Source organism: Teleopsis dalmanni, chromosome 2, assembly GCF_002237135.1.
Source record: "Teleopsis dalmanni isolate 2A chromosome 2, ASM223713v2, whole genome shotgun sequence".
In the NCBI taxonomy this organism is placed as follows: domain Eukaryota; kingdom Metazoa; phylum Arthropoda; class Insecta; order Diptera; family Diopsidae; genus Teleopsis; species Teleopsis dalmanni.
This window is the reverse complement of record NC_051847.1, coordinates 2,614,530-2,639,257: the sequence shown is the minus strand read 5'-3', so window position 1 is coordinate 2,639,257 and position 24,728 is coordinate 2,614,530. Positions and strand designations below refer to the sequence as shown.

Here is a 24,728-nt window from a genome sequence, read left to right as displayed (position 1 = left end):
TTTTAGTTTCTAGCAGAGATCTAAACCTCATACATATTTAGCGACACCTGTATCTCACTTTTAAATACTGAAGGTTAATTATACACAACATATTTTAATATCAATTCATTTTAATAAGAATATATTGTATTTTTAAAGTGAATTGTTTATAGATGATACTACGTTATTTTCATTGCTTATAAATGAAGCTATGTTAATTGTATTTGCATAAAAAACATGTTGAAATTGCCATCCATTTCTCCATAGAGAAAATCTGTCAAATGCCATAAACGAAATTTCTCCACCAGATGTCATTACAATTTGAAGTATGTTTGACGTTTGAAATGTCTCCTGTGACTGTCTTTTTCGGCAAGATTTTCGTCGCGTATAGAAGGCAAAATGGTGCGTCTGTAAAATATTATCATTAAAAATTAAAAACATCCATTAATTATGTGAAACAAAAAGTGAAGAAATCGTTTTACCAATATTTGAAGTTTTGATTTGTAAAAAAATAGTTTGCAATCGTTTGCAACAAAAACTAAAAAATGTAGACAAAAGAATGCTATCCGCTTGGACGCTGTAATGCAAACAAAACAAAACTCGCAAATATTGTGTCGTGTTTTATAAAATTATTTAATTATAAATTTTTAAACTGCTTTTGGTATTAGTTTTATTTAATTTTTAATTATAAACTATGTGTATTTGCAGTCGCTGGTCATACCTGAGAAGTTTCAACACATCCTTCGTATCATGAATACGAATATTGATGGTAAACGCAAAGTTGGTATTGCCATGACCGCCATCAAAGGTGTTGGTCGCCGTTATTCCAACATTGTGTTGAAGAAGGCAGATATCGATTTAACTAAGCGTGCCGGTGAATGTACTGAGGAAGAGGTTTGTTTACATACTCATATAGTCACAAACATATCAGCAATTTATTATATTTCATTCTTATAGGTTGATAAAATTGTTACTATCATCTCTAATCCCTTGCAATACAAGGTTCCCAACTGGTTCCTTAACAGACAAAAAGATATCATTGATGGTAAATATAACCAATTGACCTCATCTAATTTGGATTCAAAATTGCGTGAAGATTTGGAGCGTTTGAAGAAGATTCGCTCTCATCGTGGTCTACGTCACTACTGGGGTCTCCGTGTACGTGGTCAACACACCAAAACCACTGGTCGTCGTGGTCGCACTGTTGGTGTGTCCAAAAAGAAGTAAACATTTTCATGTTGATTTTTTTTTTTACATTAAAATACTATTGAAATCCTGATAATTACATTCAATAAAACAAACAAAGGTTCGAGAAGTAAAAGTATTTATCATTGCCAGTGAATGTGCAAAGTTGTGATCAATAATTTTGTTGTAATTGTGATCTGAACGATGTTAATAACATTTAAGGAACTTACATATATGGAAATGGTCGTAAATTCGAATGAATTTGATGTGAAACAAGAAGTGTGTAAGGTATTAGAAGTTCGGAAAATACTAAGAACAAGTACTGAAGAACTAATTCGAGTTTTGTGCGTCCTAAGAAAATAGCTTATAGTTAGTTGTAAAGTTGGTGACATATATTACCTTCCACCACTGGCTTATTCAATTGCCAGTACTGATTGTTTGTTTAGAATTAAGTTGTGCAGTGGTTTTATGTGTGATGGCCTAGTTATAAACTTAAAGATATTACTGTGTGACAGGACATGGATCTCCAAAATACTCATTTTATTATTTCAGTTTTCCTCATTTCAGTAAATATTCACATTTAAAAAAATTATAAGCTTTATTTTTATAGAGCGTGACTTGATCTTTTTTAGTTGTGTCATAGCTTCGCTTGATGTTGCAGAGATTGGAAACTAACTTAGGAATAGGAATAAACAGAGTACCAGCTCTAAACGGAACAGAGCACTGCAACCATGGTTGATCTTTTGTGCTGCAAAAGCTCCCAACCGAATTAACTTAGTTTTGGGCATATTTTATAGATTATAGATTTTTTAGATTTATACAAGCTAGGACCGCTGGAACCAGTAATAATGCCCGATTAAAATAATTATCATTAATTATAAAAAAAATAAAAACTTGGACTCGTTGCATTTCACAGTTGAGAGACTGTTGAGTTGAAAAGTAAGCGTATAAAAGGTTGATAAAAAAACTGCACAATATGGATATAGAAAAGAGTAAAGAAGAAAGCACAGGTAGGAATGTTTAATCTAACATGGATCAAGATGAAGAAATCTTGCCACCTCGACTGGAAAGGATATTTTTTTAAATCATTTTGCCTTCATACTATCTTTCTTAACTACGAATGCAATTATTGAAAATATTTTTGTCAATGTTAAGCTGCTAGTTAATCCCGTTCTGATTTAGAAAAACGAAAAAATAGGAATGTGAAAGACTACTGTTAAGTTATAAGTAAGATGGGGAAATGGAAAATATGGCTAAACTACTTACTATGTCACTCTTCGACAATTGTTAAGGGAGCATCTATCCCCTCTAGATTTTTAATTTCATAAATATCAGTCTGGCATTAAATATACTATCCGTTTTACTAAAACAACTCAGAGGTTTTCTTATGTGGAATGCCGAGAAGCGTATTGAACATTTCTGACGTCAATTAGCCTGTCTTAAAACTACTCTGTGGTAGCACAACGAGTCCAGGACCTAAGTCAGATCGTTCGGCTACCACTGACATCTATCAATCTTGAGGTATGATGGTGTATCAGAACTAAATTATTAAAAATAAAATAATTTTAATCAGAGACAACTTTTATAAGTTGGCTATAGTTCTAGTTTGTTAAACTGTTAGCATAATTTCCGGTGCTCTATAAATAGAGTAATTGAAAAGTCTAGTTTGAGGCAATTTTTAATGTTATCAAATTAATTAAATGGTTTTTACGTTATGTTGTTATATATGACGTGTGAGGTTATCTATTCTCGTTATCATCTCGTTATATAGTTTATACTCACACAATTTTAATGAGTTAGTCATTGGGTTTTTAAAAAATATAAAAGAAAATTGCACATGGATTTCTAAATTCATGCGTGCATTTTATTTATTAAGAATATCACGTGAATTTGTTAAATATTTATGAGAAATAATTAACTTAAATTTCAAAGTCCAAATGACTGAGGATGACGAAGCAAAACGATCAGGCCACCTCACTCGCTTCAACTTTTTTGACGAGAAATAGAAATTCACTGAAAATGTGCGAAAACAAAAAATTCTACTATTTTTTGGTGCATGAACCCAATTTGTGATTTCACAAAAAAATACGCTATCTTAGGTATTTTTCATCGAACTTAAATAATTTGTACGAGCATATATTATAAAATTTAAATAAAAGTTATTATATTACCAATATTTCTGAAATACTGCACCTGAATAGAGATATCACATACCAGGTGCAGTATATTAATAATAGGGAATGAATAAACGTGATTTGTCTGTTTTGTTTTAAATTTGAAAATTTATAGTTATAAAAAGAAGGACAAAGGATTTACAATCCATCCTGTTGAGATATGACCAAAATATAGTAATTGTGAAAAAGATTAATTGTCCGCAAAAATCGCTATGAACTGCATTACAAGTACATTTTTACTAACATAAAACTGAGAGTGTTTGCTCTATAGTTAGTTTAGGGAAAAATACAAGCAAGCAAATATATTTCCGAGTTTTTCAATTGTTTATGCCATAAAAATCAATGCTGTGGACCACATAGATTCCTGAAGTGGTTATCTAATTTTCGCGATACCAATATTTTGGATTAATCATGTTATGTTGCGTTGAGGTAAAGATTTAAGTTGAACACTAGTTATGTCCAGAACCAGTTCACTACTCTGACAAAAATGAGCATCTCATAAAACATCTCGGCAAAAAGATCAAAATTTTGCTAGTAATTGTTTCTATGTGGGTAAATAACAATGATCTAAAATTCCTTAAACAAAACTTAGACTTTTAAGATTTACTGATAATCATTATAAAATTAGATAATATGGTAGATTAAGTTCTATTAACATATTTTAATTTTAAAATTGTTTTGTTGTAAAATAGCGTACCTGAACCCACATATTATGCGGAACAAAAAATAGGTTTTATGTTTTGCTGGGACCGGTACCAATATTTTTTAAAAATGTGATTTAAATACATAAAATTTATTTTAGAAGGAGTAGCCCTGGAGTATAGTTTTCTTCGTTTCTGGGTACATATTTTTCAAACACATGTTTAAATTATGCTATAATGATTAACGATAACGCATGTAATGAACATCTTCTGTTTAATAATAACTCATTTACTATCATTAATTGTGCTGAACTAATTTTAGCTTATTACGAATTTTAGTAACTACTTCAGCTCTATTTTGTCTATGAATCATTTTAATTATAATTTACAGTGCTTCATTTAAAATATAATTATATAACTATAAATAAATAAATAAGAAATTCAATTAATATTTATCAGTAAGCATATGTTTTTCTCAATCTATTCCAATTTATACCGGATTGTGAAAAATGTCGTTATTTTTTTTCTTAAAGTGTCTGTCAACTTTAAAAACTAATCTCTTCTACGTTCACAAATGGAACGTTATCCGCATTGACCTTTTCACTTTCACAAATACAAGACCTACAATTTTATTGTTATTTCGCATTATCGTTCCATGGTACATTTTGTAGATACTGATAAAGACTAAAATAACATCTTATTTCGATTTCTTTTTCAGTGTTCCGTGGTTGTGTTTTCATTTTAAATAATTGTTATTTTAATTGTTATCATTTGTTTTTCCATAACATATGGATTAAAATAAGATAAATGTCTTTAGCGCAAATAATTGAATCTATAGCTTATATATAGTAATTTATATATTCTACATGCATATTCGAGATTATTGGAGAGATTTGTCAGAGAATGTCAAGACCGAAGACTGGCTGCAGTGATAGTAATTCTTAATTTTATTATAAATAATTAATTATTACTCACATATATAAGCATATTTTCTTCAAATAAATATTATGGAGAATCATTTAAGATTAATGCCAATAAGAGGATATCATTTTTATTTTAATATATAAAACATACAATATACCATACATACTTAAATGGAATTAATTGAAGGGGGCCTACATTGTCTCTCTTGCGTCCACTTAAAAAAAAGTCAAGTTCAAGAAAACCCGAGGAATTTCAGAGAAAAACGCCACAACATTAATTTCTTTCATTAAAAATTCGTTAAAAAGATAGTGATTATTTGTTTAATAAATTACTGAAAAAGTTTTAATAAATTATGTCCCACTTAAGTAGTACCATATTTTTTATTTTTGCTTTATAGCTTAATTGTGTTATAAAGATTAAATACTTAATAAATACGAGTTACGGCGGTTTATGCAGCTCTCAACTATAATCAAGATTTTATTAACTTTCAGTTTACCTTATTAACAATGTTTATGAGAGCAAATAATAAAGATTTTGTACTGTACGCACGTTTTAAGTCGGTGTGTTGTGCTTGTCGATAAATTGTGTCTGAAATTTAAAATACAAAATTTTTTACCTCTTTTTAAACATAATAAATAAGTTCTAAAAATCAAAATTTCTAACAGTTTAATTATAGTATTTATAGAGTAAACATATATAACGTTTGTTTGGAGTGTGCGGAAGCTCAAACGTATGGCTATGTCGAATTTAGCAACAGTCAAGTTTAAGTGCTGAGCCACTCATCATCGACAATCACGTATTAATTAGATATTAATTAGATTAGATATATCTTATCTTGCTAAAATGTCTACTTAAATAAAACACTAATACCCAGCATTTGTAGAATACCCAGAAAAAGGAGAAATAATTGAGCATTTTTGTCATAACCCAACTTTTTGTTAGATCAGGTAAAATTATTGACTGTATGATTTACTAAAGTAAAGAGGTCAAAACCCTGTGTATGGAGATTACTCGAAGATATAATTAAATGGCTTATAAGATCAGCGATATGCAACGGAAGTTATCGATCTAAGTGAGATGGATTTGCAATTAATAGTATCTGCATGATCTATACTATATATTTATTTAATATGATTTCTACTCGTAATGTATTCATTTAGATTGCCAAAGTATTTTGATCCAAATCTAACCAATGATGATCAGCAATTGCTGCTTTTAGTTTAGAATGTATGTATTTTATTTCTAAGAGTTCCAAATCAAAAGTCGTTCTTGATCGATTATTTTTTTTCTATTTACTTTGCAGATGAAGTCTATCATGCAAAGTTATTGTGATGACATATATTTATTTATATGAGTATAAATATGTTAAATTTCTTTTTAAATAAATAATAAATGATTTATGGATGTTTGTTTCAAAAGTGTTGGTCATCATTTTTTGTTAATTAATAAATTTGTTTCCGTTAGATCCATTCAGCCATTGAATTTCACCCATTAATTGGGTAAATTAATATGAATTGGTTCCTCAATCAAAGTAGGTTAATAGTGGCACACAATTAATAATTTGTTTACGAAACAAATAATTTATAAATGAATAAATTAAAACAATACTTTAAGAGAATAGAGAATATTAAATAAATTGACATGAACTAACTTAGAACCTCAATAAGAGATGCCCAGCTATCCACAAGATGGTGAGAAACAATCGATTATTTATATTTACACACATTTGTTTATTACGACTGGCATTGTGCAATATTTTGAACTTCAACTAAATATAATTATAATAAAATAAATTTCTTAACTATCAACATGCATTTTACGCATATTTATATTTCAAAATAAACAGTCTACCTATTGAAATAACATTAAATGGCAATGTTAATTAAACTAATTTAAATATTTTAGTTTAATATGTAAATAATTTAATGCAAAAATTTTTTTAATTTTTTCACTATTGGAATACCTATGAACTTCAGTTTGTATAATTATCTATGATCTGTGAAGTATTTACTCGACCCTGAATTACTCGTATATACCTACACAGCGATAGTAGCAACACTATTTTTTGTGCTCAGTTGCTCAGTATTCCACGGTACAAATAGTGAAAAATCTCTCCAGAATGTCGGACTGAGAAATTTTAAATAGCGCAATATTATCTTATCTCAAAAATGGGTGTCAAGGTTTAGTTGGAAGTCATTAGTAATGCGTTGCCTGCTTTGTAGGTATATAAGAAATTGCGTGGACAAAGAGTGAGCTTTCTTTCTGTACTGCACTTTGTATCACGCGGAATAGTTCCACTGAACGACCAATTGTTTTGGTATACCGGAATTATTCAATACGTAATTCAATCGAAACGTGTTCTTTCGGTTCAGTTTATGAGTGAAAAGATACCGAACTTTGTGCACTAATTTAGTTTATCAATTTTATTTGTTTAAGATTAGTTAATAATTTTGCAAATTATCTAATTAAAAACTGAAAATCAATCGTTGATGATCGTTTTTTTCCGTTCTAATTTATAGTACAGATTATGAGTACGCTTTCATTTGCTTATATATTTAAGTACCATATCTATATACATTATAAAAATGCTAAAGTCATTGATATTTTTATAAGCGAGTGAAATGTTTACATATATAGGTTATAATATAAAATTTTTAACTGGGTAGATACCATAATGGTTAAGGAACAACTCAAGAATTTAACAAATACGTAAGTGTTATTATACATATGTTAATATATAACGAAAGTATTATATGATCAAGAATTCGCGGATGTTCAAGTACTAATAGTATTTGCTTTTTGTGAAATAAAGGCAATTCCGGAGGCGATACAGCTAGAAATTATATGTAATCTAACTGGAAGCAGGCATTGTTACAAACACGACTCTGGTGAATGAGTAACGTGAATTGTATGAATGAAGAGGAGTCTTAGTCTTAGGAAAGTCTTTTGTTGCAGATTTTATAGTAAACGGTACTGAGGAAAATTGTACCTAATGTAAAAGAATGGCATACATCAGAACCACCGGAATCTTGGGTTGCGCAATTAGATAATATTGCCTCGCAATTGGAATCGGTGGAAAGATTTGCTTAAGGAGGCCAAGACTGTATCGGCTGTTTCGAATTCTGTCAATTACTAAAAATCTTTTTAAAAGTTTACTTATTGTCTAGTGATAACCTCTTAGTCCTTTATTTTTTTTAAGTTTAAAAAAATGTTATGAATATCTTAACTTATAAGGAAAATGCCTTTTATGTAATTTCAAAGATCTTTATAAAATATTTTATTTATTTTTTATATATTTCATGTCACAAATATCATACATATTCATAATTTTTGTAAAGCATAAAACGTGCTTTAGTAGTGAGTAGTAAAATCTAAGTATAGCGCAACAATTGTACATCATTCTAAATTTACTACATAAAACTTAACATATTTACTATACTTCCTTATAAATTCAATACAATAAACATTTTTTAAACTACTTATAATACTCATTTTCTCAAAACACTTAAGTACCTACAATGTAAATATATTCATACCAAGAAGTTCATCTTCAAAATAGTTTTGCTTTCTATTACATTAAATATTTATTCTTTAAATGGAAGACTCTCAATACTAAAGAAAATAGTTCTTAGTATTTATAATATACATATATTCAAAATGCTTTTTTTTCGATTGTGTTAATTTTTAATAAGCAATTTATAGAGGGTATATTTAATACTAATCTATCTCCAATTAATTACTAAGTACATATTATATTTTAGTGATTCTAAGATACTTTAGTATAAAGTGCTCTTCAGTACAAAATTCTCATCTTCACAAAGGTACTTTAGTCATTTCCTTTTAATCAAGAGATTAACTGACAAATATTGTTAGTATAATTGCTAACTACTTTAAATGAAATATGGTAAGATACTGAAGGAAAATAAATTAATTTTGAAACTATGCTGCAATTTTTATTTCATAAATTTTTTTTGAAATTGTTTTTAAAATTTTAAAAATATTTTGCAGTCACCAAAAGTTAATTCAAATTAATAAACCTTCGCTTAAAAAAACAAATAATCTTTTAATAGTTTATTGTCTTTAGTTCCATAGTAAATAGTATTCACTATTTTTAAAAGTCAGTGGTCCACTTTAGGATGCATTATCATCGATCCCTCTTAAACGTACCATTGCCAATATGGCCATAATGCTTTCTAAACTAAGTTAGAACTTAAATAATTGGTATTTTGAACATATAAACTCTTATAAAGATATTTTTTTTTAAAAACTAGTGAAGAATTTCTTTTGGCTGTTAAAAAATACTTCACTAACAGAATAATAAAAACAAACGAATTAATATAAAATATATTATAAATAAATTATTAAATTTTTTTTGATATAAAAAAATAAATATAAAATACCTATTATTTGTCTTAAAATAAAATAATTAGTTTAACTAAAGAACCACAATGAAGGATGTTAAAGTGGCAGTATATTAAACAATATTTTTCAACATAAACTTGCCTGATATATATACTTTAATACGTTATAAATAATTCTAAATCCTGCAAATAGTTTAAGCGTTTTTACAATTATTAAAAAAACCATACCAAGCTTACTGAAATTCAAAAATTATTGTACTAAGCGTGCTTCGTAGGAATTCAGTTTAGTCAGCTCTTCGACTGCTGCTTCCCTCAGTTTCCGTGACAGTGGCGGTACAAACAAATCGTAATCCACTTGCTTGCGCGCAGCGTTCAAGTAGATTTGTGTATTGTCGGCCAAATTTAGGAGCTCAAGCCATACACTGCAAGCATAGCCAACAACCAGCGTTATGATGAAACCAATCACAGAGAACCACAAATAGGATAGCTTGTACAACCAAAAATATTCAACTACAGGTGGCTGAGGAGTAGTGGTTATTATTGACAATGTTGCATTTATTGTGGTGTTAATAGCAGCTGTGCAGTTTTCAACACTAAGTGGCAATGAAGGTGGTGGTGGTTTAGGTCCTCCAAAACCAATCCAAAATGAAAACATTAAACCAATTAGTAAACCCAGCAGCGCACCGCGTTGATTTGATCTCGTAGTGCACATTCCCAGCGTAAATAATGCCAATAAAGGTCCACCAACAATTCCAAATATTGTCAGAGATGCTTGAAGAACGCCACCTAGTGAACCAGCACCAAATGCTAAACCAACGCAGACTACGCCGTATAAACAGGCTATAATTTTTGATGGCAAAGTTGTATTCGAATCAGTCATAGGTCTTCTAAAGCAAACTTTATACAAAGGTTTTAGGTAATCTTCCAATGTAACAGCAGCAAGTGAACTCACGGCTGAAGAAATGCTGGAGAGACTACCTGAGAATATGCCTGATACAAATAAGCCACAAAGTCCAGGATATTGACCTGTAAATAGAATTTGAAAGGTATACTAAATTAAAATTTAAAAAATATTAAAATTATATTCCGGCGGGGCGCTACACTTCGTAAATTTAATATAATAATATTACAGTAAATTTTATATGATAACGGAAAAACTAATATAAGTGAAGTTTGGATAATATAAAATGTGTCTATCTCTTAGCATCTTAAACTATATTCACCATTTGAAAATGAGCGATAATACCAGATCTTAACATATTATTAGAGGTTTAAATCTAAACTTCTTACAAACAGTAAAATCTTACTAAATTTGGTAAAAGCATATCTAAATTTGCTTACCCATTGTATCTATAGCGAACAGTGGCATTATTTGATCCCGGTATTTAATGCGACCCTCAAGTACTGGATCGCAGTTTCTGTAGTAATAAAATATAGCCAGACCGCTGAAAAGCGTGCTAAAACTTAAAGTACTCAATATTGGTAGATTCCACCAAAGTGCTGCTTGCGCACCTTTCAAGTCACGCACGCTTAATAAACGCTGTACTTGTGTCTGATTAACTCCGTAAAGCGATAGATATGTAACTATACCGCCAATAATTAAACTCCAAAATGTATGTCGTACTGTGGGATCTAAAGAGAACTCATTAATTTCCATCCGCCCACGTTCAACAGCAACATTCCAAATGGCACCTAAGCCTCCTTCAGCTTTAAGTGCAGACACTACAATTACTGAATAAATGGCAGCGAACATAAGAATAGACTGAAAAACATCGGTGATTAGTACCGCCTTCATGCCTCCTATTGTTGAATAAAATGTACAAACGAAACCTATGGCTAGTATGGCTGTGTTTTTATGTATTCCAGTTACCGCTTCTAAAGCAAGTGCAGGTGCATATAACACAATTCCCATGTAGAGTATCATTTGTACTGAATAAGCTAAAGAAGCTACCAGACGCGTTGCGTGTCCAAATCTACGTTCCAAGTATTCATAGACACTTGTGGTGTGCATACGATAGAAAACCGGTAAAAATAGATAAGCAGCTATGGGTGTACTGATAACGTAGGCCAGATTGATGACGCAGAACATAATGCCAAACTGATAACTTTCATTGGAAACGCCTAATAGCGTTATTGCAGACATGAAACTGGCCATCAAACTAAAGGATACTGGAAAAACCGACATGCTTTGATTAGCCATCAGATACTCTTTGGTGGTTTTTTGCTTGCCACCGGTATAGCGATAGTAGATTCCAATGGATGCAGAGATTATAAGTATAGTGATCAACACTGCAGCATCCCAAATATCAAAATTTGACATCTTTGTTAATTTTGTTCTGTCAGGCGCAGTCAGATGACAAAATGCAGAGTGTAAATGTTTTGATTTTGATAACTAATAAGGCAACGCGAGTAAATAATTTTAATAATTGTTATTATTTTGTAAATTGTTTTTTGTTTAACATCATTGTTTATTGTTCACTTTGTAATAATATAATGTGGGTGTTGGCATTGTTTTTGATAACATATATTATAATTCTGCAAAGATAGATATACTTAATAGACAGAGATATAGCATTACGGATTTTTTTAGCGTCAAGTAAACCGATATCAAAATAGAAAGTAAAATATAGATCTCTTACAGTAAACAATTTTCTCAGATTGCTATGCATTTCTTATTTTTAGGAGTGATTTCACTGTCATAAACTCTTCAAGTCTTCAACTAACCGACCAATCATTCCTTTTCCTTTGCAAATAATTTGTATGTAAAAATGATGACACTTTTTCCAAAGTTTCTTAGTTTATTTTAAAAGTTTTTAAAATTTGATTTGATATTTCATACAATAATCATTACAGATAGTTCTGAACCTAAAAAGTATTTGCAGGTTGGCATCAAGGACTATTATAAAAATAAAAATAAATAGAACTAAATCCCTACTATCTTAGAATTAAATATTATCTTATGTTAATTTCGGGAATCAAACATCTCTTTTTTCTTATGTTAACGCAGACGTACTTTGATGTGCCTTAGTTTGGGCTAATGCCAATATGTCTCACGTCAATAGTGCTACGATTGTTACGTATGCAGACCACAGGTTATTTTTTCCATCTAATACATCTCAATTAGAATCCAACATTTTAAAAAAAGCAAGAAAAAATTATGGATTACTAATGATTTTTATGGATACAATTCAGTTTATGTGAAATGAAATTTGTTAAGATAAAAAATCAATAATTAAAACGCTGTGTGGTGATAGTTAGGAGTCTAAATTAAGTTTAGAAAATAAGGTAGTTCTATTTTGCAAATATATTTAGGGTAGTACTTTGCAAATATATTTATAGGGAACTGTTACAGTTTAAATATGGAAACACCTCAAAGTTTTCACTTTAGCTCTAAGTTTAATAGCTATAGCTCCATGGTACAGAATCAATTAATTTAAAAAAGACAGTACTAGCCCTAGTATTTTTATGTGAAGAACTGAAGCTAAAATGTCTAGACTTGTGAAAAAAATAATAATTTCTGCAATAAACGTATAAAAATATTTAATATAAATAATTGAATCTAAAAGCCTTTATTATAAGCCTAACATAATTCTTCAACTCCGAGTAATTTGTCGTAAAACATTATTATTTTATGTGAACTGTTTGAAATTTTATGTGAACTGTTAGATATTAGAATGAAGAGTCGACCACACCTGTGCTGTTAGAATGCCCTGCGCTAATGCACATACGAAATAGGCCCTTAGGAATGTATTGTCTCTTACGGAAGAGGTAATAAAACTCTGAAAAGTAAGTTCTATACTACTTCTTATTGACGCAACAAGGCTTAGAGACCTAGTTTCAACCCAGAAGGGAGCACAATAGTCCCGACGGTCGCAGTTCGACAACCCCTAACAATAATAATAATAATAGATATTTTCTCCATAAAAATCGGTAAAAGAATCGTTACAAATTTTGCTAACTATTTTTGATTTCCGCTGAATGTTGTCAGTCGCTGTGTTTCTTCCCAAGAGACAACACTGTAATGTATTCTTTTATATAAAATAAGTTAGTTTATTCACTCCTAAAATATGAGCACAATATCAATATAACACAAATAAGATGTGAATTTTTTATAAAAGCCGGCAACAACACGCAGCCAAAAATTTAAAATTATAATGAACTCGGACTCGGACCGTTGACCGTAGCACTTGTCACAGCAAAAATCGATTTTGTGTCACAAAAACTGTTTCGAAATTGTGAAATTAAAACTCATTAAAGAAGGATTACATGTTTATTCAATTGTTTTGTTTAAATTAGATTTGTTTTATAAAACGGTTGTTGTTAATTTTCTATTAGTTTGAAGCAAAACATTTGTTTGCAACAAAAACAAAATTGTATAATCATATATAAATTTCAGCCAACACTTTCTGATTTTAGTACATGAATTTTCTATCAGTTAATTTTGATTATTGATATTTTTTTTGTTAATACGCAATTCCAAAACATTGAGTAATCATTAATTATTTCACAAACACATTTTTATTATTTTTACTGTAAACGTATCGCGCGACCTTTCGCTTTCTATTTATATTTTACTTGAACATTTACCAACCCAACCGCCAACAAACTCCCGACACGATGCGGTAAACTGAACTGCTGTTGAAACTTATTGTACACCATATGCGCGACTCACATATTTTCGTTCGCAGAGCTTTTTCATCTTACAGGGTTGCTAGCAGCTTTCAGAAAATACTAAGGTATTTAGTATTAAAAATTTGTACGCAGGGTGAATACATGTCCATAGATATGGTATTTACCACGTTCACACTACTAACTTCAGTTTTCAGAATTTGGTAAAGTCTGAATTAGTTGAGCCTTAAGCCAGTCGACGCATATATAGATTACGTTTAAGTCGAAATAGCCTGTAAAACTTAGCTTTTTAATGGAATAATATATAAAATTTAGTTCGAATATTAATAAAGCGTCACTTTGATATACATATTTATATGTATTAGATAAATGTTAACAAAAATATATAAAATAAAAATCTAATATTTTTTGTGTAGTGAAATTTTTTACTAAAAAATTATTTTAAAATATCCAATCTAGCTATTAGCATGCACATGTAGTATATTGAAAGATAATAAGATAGTCGTTCTATTGAATTAAAAATTACTGAACAATATTGTATAGTTTTTTTTTGTAATGTGATCTTTGCGTATCCTTCAATATGAAATTACAAAAAAAAAAATTAAATAGATTTCAAAAAAATTAAATTTAATATATAAAAATCTTAATAAAAAAACTAACATTTTTTTTAACTATTTAGCTATTAGCTATTGATTTTTTTTCCAAAAATTAAGAAAAAAAATTTTGGTTGACTTTTTACAATAGTTTTTTAAAACTGATTATTTTTGAACAAGAATTATGCTGCTCTCAAAAAAGTATACCAACGAAGTTTAAAGCATCTCGCATTGAAAAATAATAGTCGATATAAACTGTTTGCAAAACAATACAAGAAGAATATTATGCTCAAATCGCTTCACTTGGAAACATATAATGTTATGGTAAATTTTTGATTTCATTTTATTGAAATAGAACACAGCATATAGATAAAAAAGAAAAAAATGTGTATCATTTATTTTTGTATCAATATTTGTTTTATTGCTGCCATCCTCTATGGACATTATTCAGTACAATTTAGAATATATATATTTATGAAGTAAATACAATTAATTACTTTGCTGATTAAAGAAATAATATTTTGTGCTAGATATTTTTAAAAATATACAATATGTAGAGAACATGTTATATGAAAACAATTGAACTTATTTTTAAGCAACATACATATTACCAAAATAATGTGCAAAAATCTTATATCATAATCATATCAATAATCGTGAAATCATAATCAATATAAAGACGTTGAACGAAAATTTTATTATATGTATGATATATATGATATGTATTTTTAAAAAGTTGTTATGAAAAGTAATTAATCGAGTTTCTTCAGAAATATAATTCAGAAATAACTTCAACTTTCTATCTAAAAAATAAACCTGATAAAATCAGCACAATATTATGATAGAGAGAAGTTTTTTATATGTAAACAAAACAAAACATTTGAACCAAGCATACTTTAAAAATACAACTATGTATGTTAGAATTTATTTATCGATTAAAAGTTTACTTCAAACTGTCAGCTGCTTTTAATTTTGACGTATGGCGAACGATTCATATTACTGAGTCGAAAAGTTTAAGTACTCGTCGGCGCTTTTAAATAGCTTCTTTAATAGAATTCTTGGAAGTTTGAAATATATATTTATTATGCAATGGATTATTCTTTGATTAACTATTACGGATATCAAAAAAGTAGATGCGGATATTGCAAAGGGGTAAAATGTAGTAATTCACATGGTAAGAATAAATAAATGAAAAGTTATTTAAAATATATTTTGCAGAAAAAAACAATTTTTTAGTTATCAAAGTTTTGATTTTGCTATGGTTATGAAATGCTAAAGTAATTATTGAAATAAATACTATTCAAAGGATTTAAGGTATATGACTCATTTTCCTGCACTTCGCCGAATGCGGTTGCGTGTTTAGTAAGCATAAAACTACGTATGCACTGCTATTAATAAAAAAGTTTTTACCAAGAAGCAACGAAAATGAGAGATAAATATTATTAAATATAGGATATAGTTATCACGTAAAATATACATAGAACACGTTTTTTGTTCAATATGTGCTATTAGATAGAAAATACTACTTTTAAATATAAATTCATACTTGCTTAGTAAGCAAGATCAAGTTATGCTGAGTCAGTTGACATTAGAATTGAGGATTCAACTGCTTTACTCATCGATTGCCATTTCGAAAATTTGTTAATCTCACTTTGTTATGAAGCCAATTCCTTAACGAAATATTATTTCATATCCATTTACGTTCACAATTATTTGAACTGGTATTTGACAGTATTTAAAATGTAATTAGTTGAAATACTGCAAATTTGTTTAATTTCCTGCTGTCGTTGAAGCAATAATTTAAAATAGTAGAACTGGCATTTGTGGATTATATATCCACAAATAAATACCATAATACAGATGACATGGCTTTGATTAAAAGCAAAAGTTTTTAAACTCATTTGCATAAAAAAAAATAAACAAACATAGAACCTGTTTAAAAATGAAAAGTCATTCTCATTAGAATATACATATATAACTTTGTTATTAGTTGTGTATAAATTAATTGATAGATTTTACCGCAAGCACCATCGGTTATTCAACTTTGGCATTCGTTTCTACCTCAACGCATTTATGTCATTAACTTTGTAATATGTTTTATGAGCACATCAATTAATATGATTATTTTTATTTAAGGAATGCATGCCTATGGCTTAACGCCACAGGAATATCAGGATTTAATTGATCGAGGTTGGCGGCGGGCTGGACTTTATTGTTATAAGCCAGACAATATAAAAACTTGTTGTCCATGCTATACCATTAAGTAATAGTTTCACAGAATAATTATTATTTTTTTTATAAGTATAACATGTTATATTTATGTTAAAATTATTTAGATGTGACGCTTTGGAATTTAAATTAACAAAGACGCATAAAAAAATCTTGAGGCGTATGAATCGTTTTTTACGTGACGGCAAAAAAGAGCAACATGAAGAACGTATAGAAAATTCCATGGATACTGAAAGAAATTGCGAAGAATCTGGAATAATTGATGTACCAAAAACTGATATTAATCTTGCCGATATTGTGACAAAAACTCGTGAAAACTGCACAACAAATTTGCAAAATAAACAAAATGCACAAATTAAAAATGTCTCACAAGATGCGAATATTGCTATACCAAAAACAAGTGCCAGTTCACAACTATGTGAAAATAGTGAACAAAATGACAGTTCACAGCAATGTGAGATTTGTTAAGTTCATATAATTAACGTTCATATAATTTGAATTAAACATTTTTATATTTAACAGCTTTAGAGAGACCAGTTTGCAAGAAAGCTAAACAAATGCGGTTGGAACGTAGAAGAACCAAACTCGCTTTAAGAGGTATATCTGAAGAGACAGCAACGGCTTCTAAGTCGAAGATACAAAATAAAGAAAAAAGTTTACAGGATTATATAAATGATACAACTGCCAGCGATAAACACAAACTAAAGGTAAAATATGAAATGAATTATATGCTGAAATCGCAAATAATTAGATTTGATAGTTTGTCTAAGTAGTATTCATTTAAGTATCATTTGATTAATTTATCAAATGATACTTTCTGTTATTTTGATAATAAGATAATTGAAAGTAAATGATTAAAATATTTTGGTAAAATTGCACCTTTAAAGTAGTTACTAAATGTGAAATTATATGATTGGTATCGAAATATTGTAATTGTATTATTATCCTATATTTATTTAAATTGTAAAATAATACGTATAATCAAAAGCTGAAATTTTGTGGTTTCGGAGCATATTACATCCTTTCCTTGGCCCTTCATGAGGTTATAATATCCATCATTTTAAAAATATGAATTCAAAGTAAAATTACTTAACAATTTTAACGTTTATCAGGCTTAAAAGTGGAGAAAGGATATTACACACATACGCATAAATACACATAATTATATCCAGTATCAGTTATAGTTTTGGGAAATATGATAATACAATATTAAAATTTTGATTGTTTTTGGTACAAATTTCTGTGCATATTTGATGTGACCAATATAATCAGAATGACAAAATCTTGATAAAATAAAACATTTTATAAGTGATAGTAACACTATCACTATTTATACTATTATCTGATATCATAATAATCCAATTACGTTATAAAGAGGTACATAATATTTGAACACATGATACTATCATATTTACAGATTCTTCTTGTCCCATCTGTGACAATGAAACCAAATTCTGATGAATTCAGAATATATTCAAAATATCAAACGCAAATACACAAAGACAGTCCAGAAAGTCTTAGTTACCATAGATTAGAGCGATTTCTATACAAATCTTGTTTAAAGGTAAATTAATATTATAAAATAAAATTATTTATATATTTCAGCTAATTCTAGTGGAAGTGAATAGTAACCAGTTCAGAAATACGCTGATGAAAACTTTTGCATTGTATAAAAAGTATCAGATATTGATACATAATGATCCACCACTGGATGTGAATAGTTATTTAGAGTTTTTACAGGAGTCTCCGATAGAGGTCTCGTATATCAAACATATATATATACATTAAAACATAAAAACATTTTGTATAAATATATTGGTAAATTTAACGATATCTTATTTTTAGATGATTGAACCTGTAAATGGTGCTCCAACTGGTTATGGTTCTTTTCATCAGCAATATTGGCTTGATGATAAATTAATTGCAGTTGGTGTAATTGATATATTACCATACTGTGTTAGCTCCGTATATTTTTTCTATGATCCAGATTATAGTTTTCTATCCTTGGGTACATATGCATCCTTAAGGTAAGTCTTTGTAAGAAAAAAAGTTTTTTTCGTAATTTATTTCTTATCTTTGCAGAGAAATAGAGTTTGTACAACAATTATCAACACACGTAGATGCTATTAAATATTATTATATGGGTTTTTATATACATTCCTGCCCAAAGATGCGTTACAAAGGTAAACTTGCTCCCTCCTATCTATTGTGTCCAGAATCATATAGTTGGTGTTTACTTACACAAGGTATAAAATTATTAAATTTCATTATGTAATTCTAGTAAGAACACTAAATAAATTGAATTTAGAAATTCGAGATAAATTGGATGAAAATAAATACCAACGGTTAAATTCGAATTTAAGCGATGAAGATCCAAATAAGTTCGAAATACGAGACTTGGATAAAGTACGTTTACTTGTAAATCAACGTCACTTCGTTACCTATCCTCAATATATTCAGGTAAACTATAAAATTCAAAAAAAATTCTTATAAATAATTGTAAATAATCGTGTAGGGCTATGTAGGGCTGTCTGCATTACTTAATGGACATGTTATTAATCATGAAATATTTTTTTTTTTAATTGTATTGAAAAGATAAGTTTGAAATAGATTAGTTTTTTGATTTAAAAATGATTTCTTTTTAATCTTAATGTAACTATGTTTTCACTTTGCATTTGTATGTAAAAAAATATATATATACATATATATAAGCGTTTTAAGTCGAAGTTTGGTTTAACAGCAATTTTATTCATCAATAATTATTGTGCTGTTAACATTATTGCAACTGCTGTTAATTATATTATTATTTTATTCTTTTATTCTTTTATTCTTTTATTTCAATGTGTAAGACATATATTAGAGTAGGAAAAAAAACAAAGCAAATGTAAAAATATATTCAAACCAAACAAAAAGTTGCAACAACAAGGATATTATCTCGAGCAAATCAATTATTTAAAATTGTATTTTTACAAGCTAACAAAACTCCTTGATTTGTAACATAACTCTTTGTGTAAAATGTTTATGAACAAGAAAGTAACTCCACTTATCAATCAGAACAAGTTCAATACTTGACTTAACTCTTTTATGAAATGAAATAAATAATATTTTTTTATTTAGTTGAAAATAAACATTATTATTATCTTTATCAAAGTTTTATAGTTATTACCACACAACACTGAATTTTGTCTAAAAAACTTGTACACAATTTTTTAATATGTCCATCATTGTCTCTTAAATATGTTTAAGTAAATAAAGTGCATGCATAAGATCACCTTAACATAAAAAGCAATCCATATCTTGTACACTAAACATATATAAAACTCTGCTCCTTTTAAATGTCATTACAGTCTTTTAAAATAAAACACATTGACAACATTCTGGACATTATAAGGAGCAGAATTTACAAGGAGGTAATTCCTATACACATTAGTTTCAGAACCTACAAATAGAGTAGAAAATATAAAATAAATAAAATGACGCTTTCTAACTTCTTTAATAACTTGTTTTTAAAATATTGCAGATAACTGGTGAAAATGACGATCGTGATATAATTATTGAATATTGTAAACTGGTTGGAAAAAAGTGTGCTCATCGATTGACTTATTTTAAAAATGATATTTAATCTTATATTCATTAGAGTCATATTTGTCAAATATTTGTGAAAAAAGAGTTATATGTTAAAAACATTGTAAAAATTACTTTCTTGTTAAAACTTAAATATTTATTATAAATTATTAGTGTAAACATTAAAATGAATTTAATATTTTCTTTTTATTTAAATTATTATATTATTAGTCAATTTTTAATTATTAAAAATAATGAATTTCTTCTTAAAAAAAATAAAAATAAAATTATTATTGTATTATATATAATTGTTTTATAATTTGTGTACTTATAAGCGAAGATATTATCTTCACCTTTCTCGAAGCTTTAATCCTTTTACATACCGTTTACATGACCGCCACTAAAAAAGTATACCAAGTTATAATCATGAGTTATGTTTAATTTGATTTTAATATATCAACAATCAACTCGAATATCTCTACTTTGATGCAGATTATAATTTTCTATTATTAGGCCATAACACCTTATCTTCTAGAACGATTTCAAACGAAGAGTTATGGAGAATAACGCACCAAACAAACGTAAACAGCGAGATAAGAAGAAAGAAGTATGGTTGGATTGGACACACACTGCGTAAGCCTTACTTTGAACCCCCAGGAGACTAGGCGTAGAGGTAGACAAGCAATGACCTGGAGAAGGACAGTTCAGCAGGAGACGGGTAAATCGTTTAACGAGTTGAGAGCAATAGCACAAAATATAAACTAGTGGAAAACTTTGGTAGACTCCTTAAGCACCTAATGGAGTATGGAAATAATAATAATTATTAGGTAAAATTTTTAAATATGTATATAGGCATAATTTCAAAAACTTATGTGAAAAATATTATATTTTGAAAGAGTTTTTTGGAAAAACTTCTCCTAATTTTAAAAATCAATCTCCATATTACCTCGAAGCTTTTCTGAAAGATATTAAGTAAAGATACTAAATAATTTTCACATACATACCTAATTTCAACTATATATTTCTATAAATAACGCACAATTTTGCTTGCTTTGTATATTCAACACGAGTAGAAGTAGAGTACTTTAGACACACCAATAAATATACAACGTCCTTTCACAATAAGCTTATGTTTCCTTATATAAGCACTGTTTTGTGCTGAAATAGTTAGAGCGGCTTGTGTAGATCAATCTACAACGTCTGCCTGATGAAGATTATTAATACCTAATAAAGTTTCCATTATTGCGTTAAGATATGAAAGAAAACAATATTTTTTTCAGTGTACTATGCATTAGTGTGACCATCGTGCAAAAAGATCGTCGTTGTGGTTTAAGCTCATGATAAACGCACATAAACGCGAAGTGCTTCTTATCAATTTAGTCTTCTTATCAAGACGATAAGCAAATAAAATCATTTGTCGTTTGTAGCATCAATAAAAGAATTTATAGTTCCTCTAAGAGAATTGTTAAGTTTTGTTTTGTTTTATTTTGGTTTTGAACAAAATTGCGACAACAACAAATTGGAGCTGAAAATGTTGTTGGTAGAGAAATATTTAATTTTTAGCAGCTCAACTAACTGCTAATTGGCACTCATCGTTGTAAATTGTTAAGATAAATTTAATTTATTTGTGTACGAATTAAAAATTGCTGTAACAAATTATTCTCCCTGGCTAACTATCCATAAAATAGTTTTGTAACATCGATATATGTTAGGTATATCATTAAGTAGAAGATTTATGCCGTTCAAAATAGAACTCACAAATCAATTTTTCAACACGTTTTTGCATTAACACAAATAGTTAGGAGCTTTGTAATTTTATGTAATTATTTAGATATTTAATGTGTTAATATAATAAATAGGCTGGTAAGAGGTATTAACTAACACTTGCCTAGTACGGCTTAGTACGTACGTTCTTAGTACATTGCTTTGCATATTAGCGTTAGATTCACTCTTCCGAGTTTTTAATCCGAGTATTATTACGGGTAAACCCATTATAAGTATTAATTAAAAGTTATTAAATTCGCGAAGATGAAAAAAATCTTGTCATCTGCTGTTAAAAGTCACGTCCATGCCTCAATGAATCAATCAATCTCTAAAATGTTTGGTGATGCGTTATAATGCAAAACCTGAAAATATATAAATAGATTTTTATTTGTGATTATTATTCGTTTTGATATTGAAACCAGCCCCTCTTATAGATCAATATGCTCAATATGCGTATAGCTGTAAATTAGTAAAAATATTTAAAAACATTTTTAAGGTAAAAAACTTAATTAATTTCTGCTGAAACTTGAAAACCACCGAGACATGTGACTCGGTTTGTCATCAACGATTTTTGACACATTTTTTGCAAAACATTTTTTATGAAATGATGTTTCACGTTATTTTTATTTTATTTACTTTAAAATACGTTAATAAAATTATAATATTCGAAAACATTTTTATAAACAAAAAAATATTTGGGTTTTTAAAATTTGATTAATGAAGTCGTATATTAACAGGTATACATTTTGGAAAAGCTGCGTCGTAAATCACCGAGTGAGGATTCATAAATCTATAGAGTTCTATAAAGTTCTTAAACAAGAAACATCTCTAAAACGTAAACAAATATTTTCTGTTTTTTTATATTTAACTCTAAAGTCGTAATAGTAAATCAGTTAATCTAGCGTTTGGTGGGTAGGTACGTATGGTCGCCAACTTAGATTAATTAATTAGTTGTGCTACAACATGATCCTGGTTGTCCGCATCATATTACTAACTCACGCTAAACTACTTCGTTCATTTCACAAATTGTGGTGACCTCGATAAAGTCACGTTGAGATATCTATCTCAACGTGATTGTGGTGAGATATCTATCACCTGAAACAGAAAAGATGTTTAATGTTTTTTACTTTATTACCATCGCAATAGTTTCTCCAATAATTGTTCCTTGAAATAAGCATTCTTGAACCATGTTGATATTAAACATAATCTCTTGTTTCGAGAACCATTTCTAAATTTTCTTAAGTAAGATTTCACAATATTAAACTTTTTTACAGTTTAGAATTTTTTAGAGTGTAATAATAGAAAATTTAAAATATGTTATTTTGGTTAGTGAAATTAAGTCGATCAGTTCGAGTAACGAATGGATCTCGCCATGTTCGTCGGTTTTTCTGCTTACACTAAAAGTAACCCCATAAAAAATACCGAATACTTATACTAGAAAGTAATACCACTAGTTTCAATACTCCATCCGTTTTTGTATTGTATTTATTATTATATTTTATTCTATTCATTTGTATTGTGTAATTATAATCCCGTTTTTTACTAATTGATTACCTCATTTATTCGAATACGTATATTGTTAATTCAACAATAAAGAACTTTCAATGATTGATTGTTAAACGCGGCTTAAACATTATTAAATAGAAACTAATAAATATTATTGAACAGATTCACTTTAGAGATAATTGTTCTCATTCGAGTTATCAACGTAAGGACAGTTTGTCATAAAGATATTGATAAAGAAACATTTTTTTCGAACTGATCTTCAGTATTTGTGAGATATATAGAATTCAGTTCACTACATTCTCTATTGTTATATGTACAAAATAATACGAATTAAGTGTTCTTTTCTGGTTATTAAAGCACTAACTGTTGTTAAGACTTGGCGTATTTAATCCCAACAATTATCTACAAAGTAGTCATTAAAACTTTCATTACAATTTAATTAAAAGTAAATATAATAATTAATTAAAGCTGCTGTAAGGAAAGTTTTTGAATTATCTTAGTTTTAAACACCTTAAAATGAACATTATTACATTACTAAATCTCATCATTAAAGTAACTATATGGCCAGCTTAATAGTTTGTTTAATTAGTTTCTTTACTTCAACTTCTATATTTGATATATTTGACCATATTCTATATATTCTGTATTTGACCAACAATATACATTAAGTACTTTCATTTATTACTTTACTTTCATTTTTTATTTATAACATCAGATGTTTACATTACTTATGCGTTAGGGAGATAATCTTTCCATTTCTGAGACTATATGTTATTAAAACTTTAATTAATACTTTTATTTATTATTAAGTTAAGTTATTTAAGTCATATGTCATCATAAGTCTTTTGGGACCTCAGTCAAAGAATTGATGTATTGGAACTCATGCAGAGAAACCGCGGAGTCTCTTTAATACTTATCCCAGAAACTGTGGAATAGTACAGGAAAAAGAAACAATTAAACATTGGCTCTGTTATTGGCCCGAATTTGGCTTCCAGAGGAAACATGTTCAACTAATATGCTTACACTTACAAATATCGGATCTCATTTGTGTAGATTTTTTTCAAAAATTGAAATATACTAAATATATTACTAAATATTTTTTGACTTAATTGTGATCACGTAAACGTACTGTCATATCATAACATAATCTAAATCAAAAGTTCCACAACAAATACACTT

At 28.5% G+C, this 24,728-nt stretch overlaps 4 protein-coding genes across 7 annotated transcripts in view; 2 read left to right on the top strand and 2 right to left on the bottom strand.

The window, feature by feature from the left end:
- LOC119680502 (putative sodium-dependent multivitamin transporter) overlaps positions 1 to 11,667 on the bottom strand; it is a 14,050-nt gene extending 2,383 nt beyond the window's left edge. Inside the window, exon 1 of the mRNA XM_038093332.1 lies at positions 11,585 to 11,667. The gene's annotated coding sequence lies outside the window, so the exon portion shown is untranslated. The remainder of the gene's footprint in view (positions 1 to 11,584) is intronic.
- Positions 281 to 1,303, top strand: LOC119680506 (40S ribosomal protein S18). Its single transcript, XM_038093340.1, has 3 exons — positions 281 to 381; positions 688 to 873; positions 937 to 1,303. Exons 1-3 carry the CDS (start codon positions 379 to 381, stop codon positions 1,204 to 1,206), a joined length of 459 nt encoding a protein of 152 aa, XP_037949268.1. The 5' UTR covers positions 281 to 378; the 3' UTR covers positions 1,207 to 1,303.
- LOC119680504 (putative sodium-dependent multivitamin transporter) lies at positions 9,336 to 11,606 on the bottom strand. Its single transcript, XM_038093334.1, has 2 exons — positions 10,606 to 11,606; positions 9,336 to 10,290 (listed from the first exon to the last, which is right to left on the bottom strand). Exons 1-2 carry the CDS (start codon positions 11,582 to 11,584, stop codon positions 9,515 to 9,517), a joined length of 1,755 nt encoding a protein of 584 aa, XP_037949262.1. The 5' UTR covers positions 11,585 to 11,606; the 3' UTR covers positions 9,336 to 9,514.
- Positions 11,668 to 15,387: 3,720 nt separating the features above from the next.
- Positions 15,388 to 20,379, top strand: LOC119680505 (arginyl-tRNA--protein transferase 1-like). 4 transcript variants are annotated; one of them, XM_038093338.1, is made up of 10 exons: positions 15,388 to 15,660; positions 16,623 to 16,749; positions 16,823 to 17,169; positions 17,238 to 17,422; positions 18,321 to 18,470; positions 18,561 to 18,742; positions 18,798 to 18,961; positions 19,024 to 19,175; positions 20,063 to 20,125; positions 20,236 to 20,379. In XM_038093338.1, the coding sequence occupies exons 1-10, from the start codon at positions 15,576 to 15,578 to the stop codon at positions 20,335 to 20,337; spliced, it is 1,557 nt and encodes a 518-aa protein (XP_037949266.1). In that variant the 5' UTR covers positions 15,388 to 15,575; the 3' UTR covers positions 20,338 to 20,379. The 4 variants fall into 4 exon arrangements, with proteins under 4 accessions (XP_037949266.1, XP_037949264.1, XP_037949265.1 ...); XM_038093336.1 differs by having other exon boundaries at positions 16,823 to 17,178; XM_038093337.1 differs by lacking the exon at positions 18,321 to 18,470 and adding an exon at positions 18,133 to 18,279 and having other exon boundaries at positions 16,823 to 17,178.
- Positions 20,380 to 24,728: the final 4,349 nt, after the last annotated feature.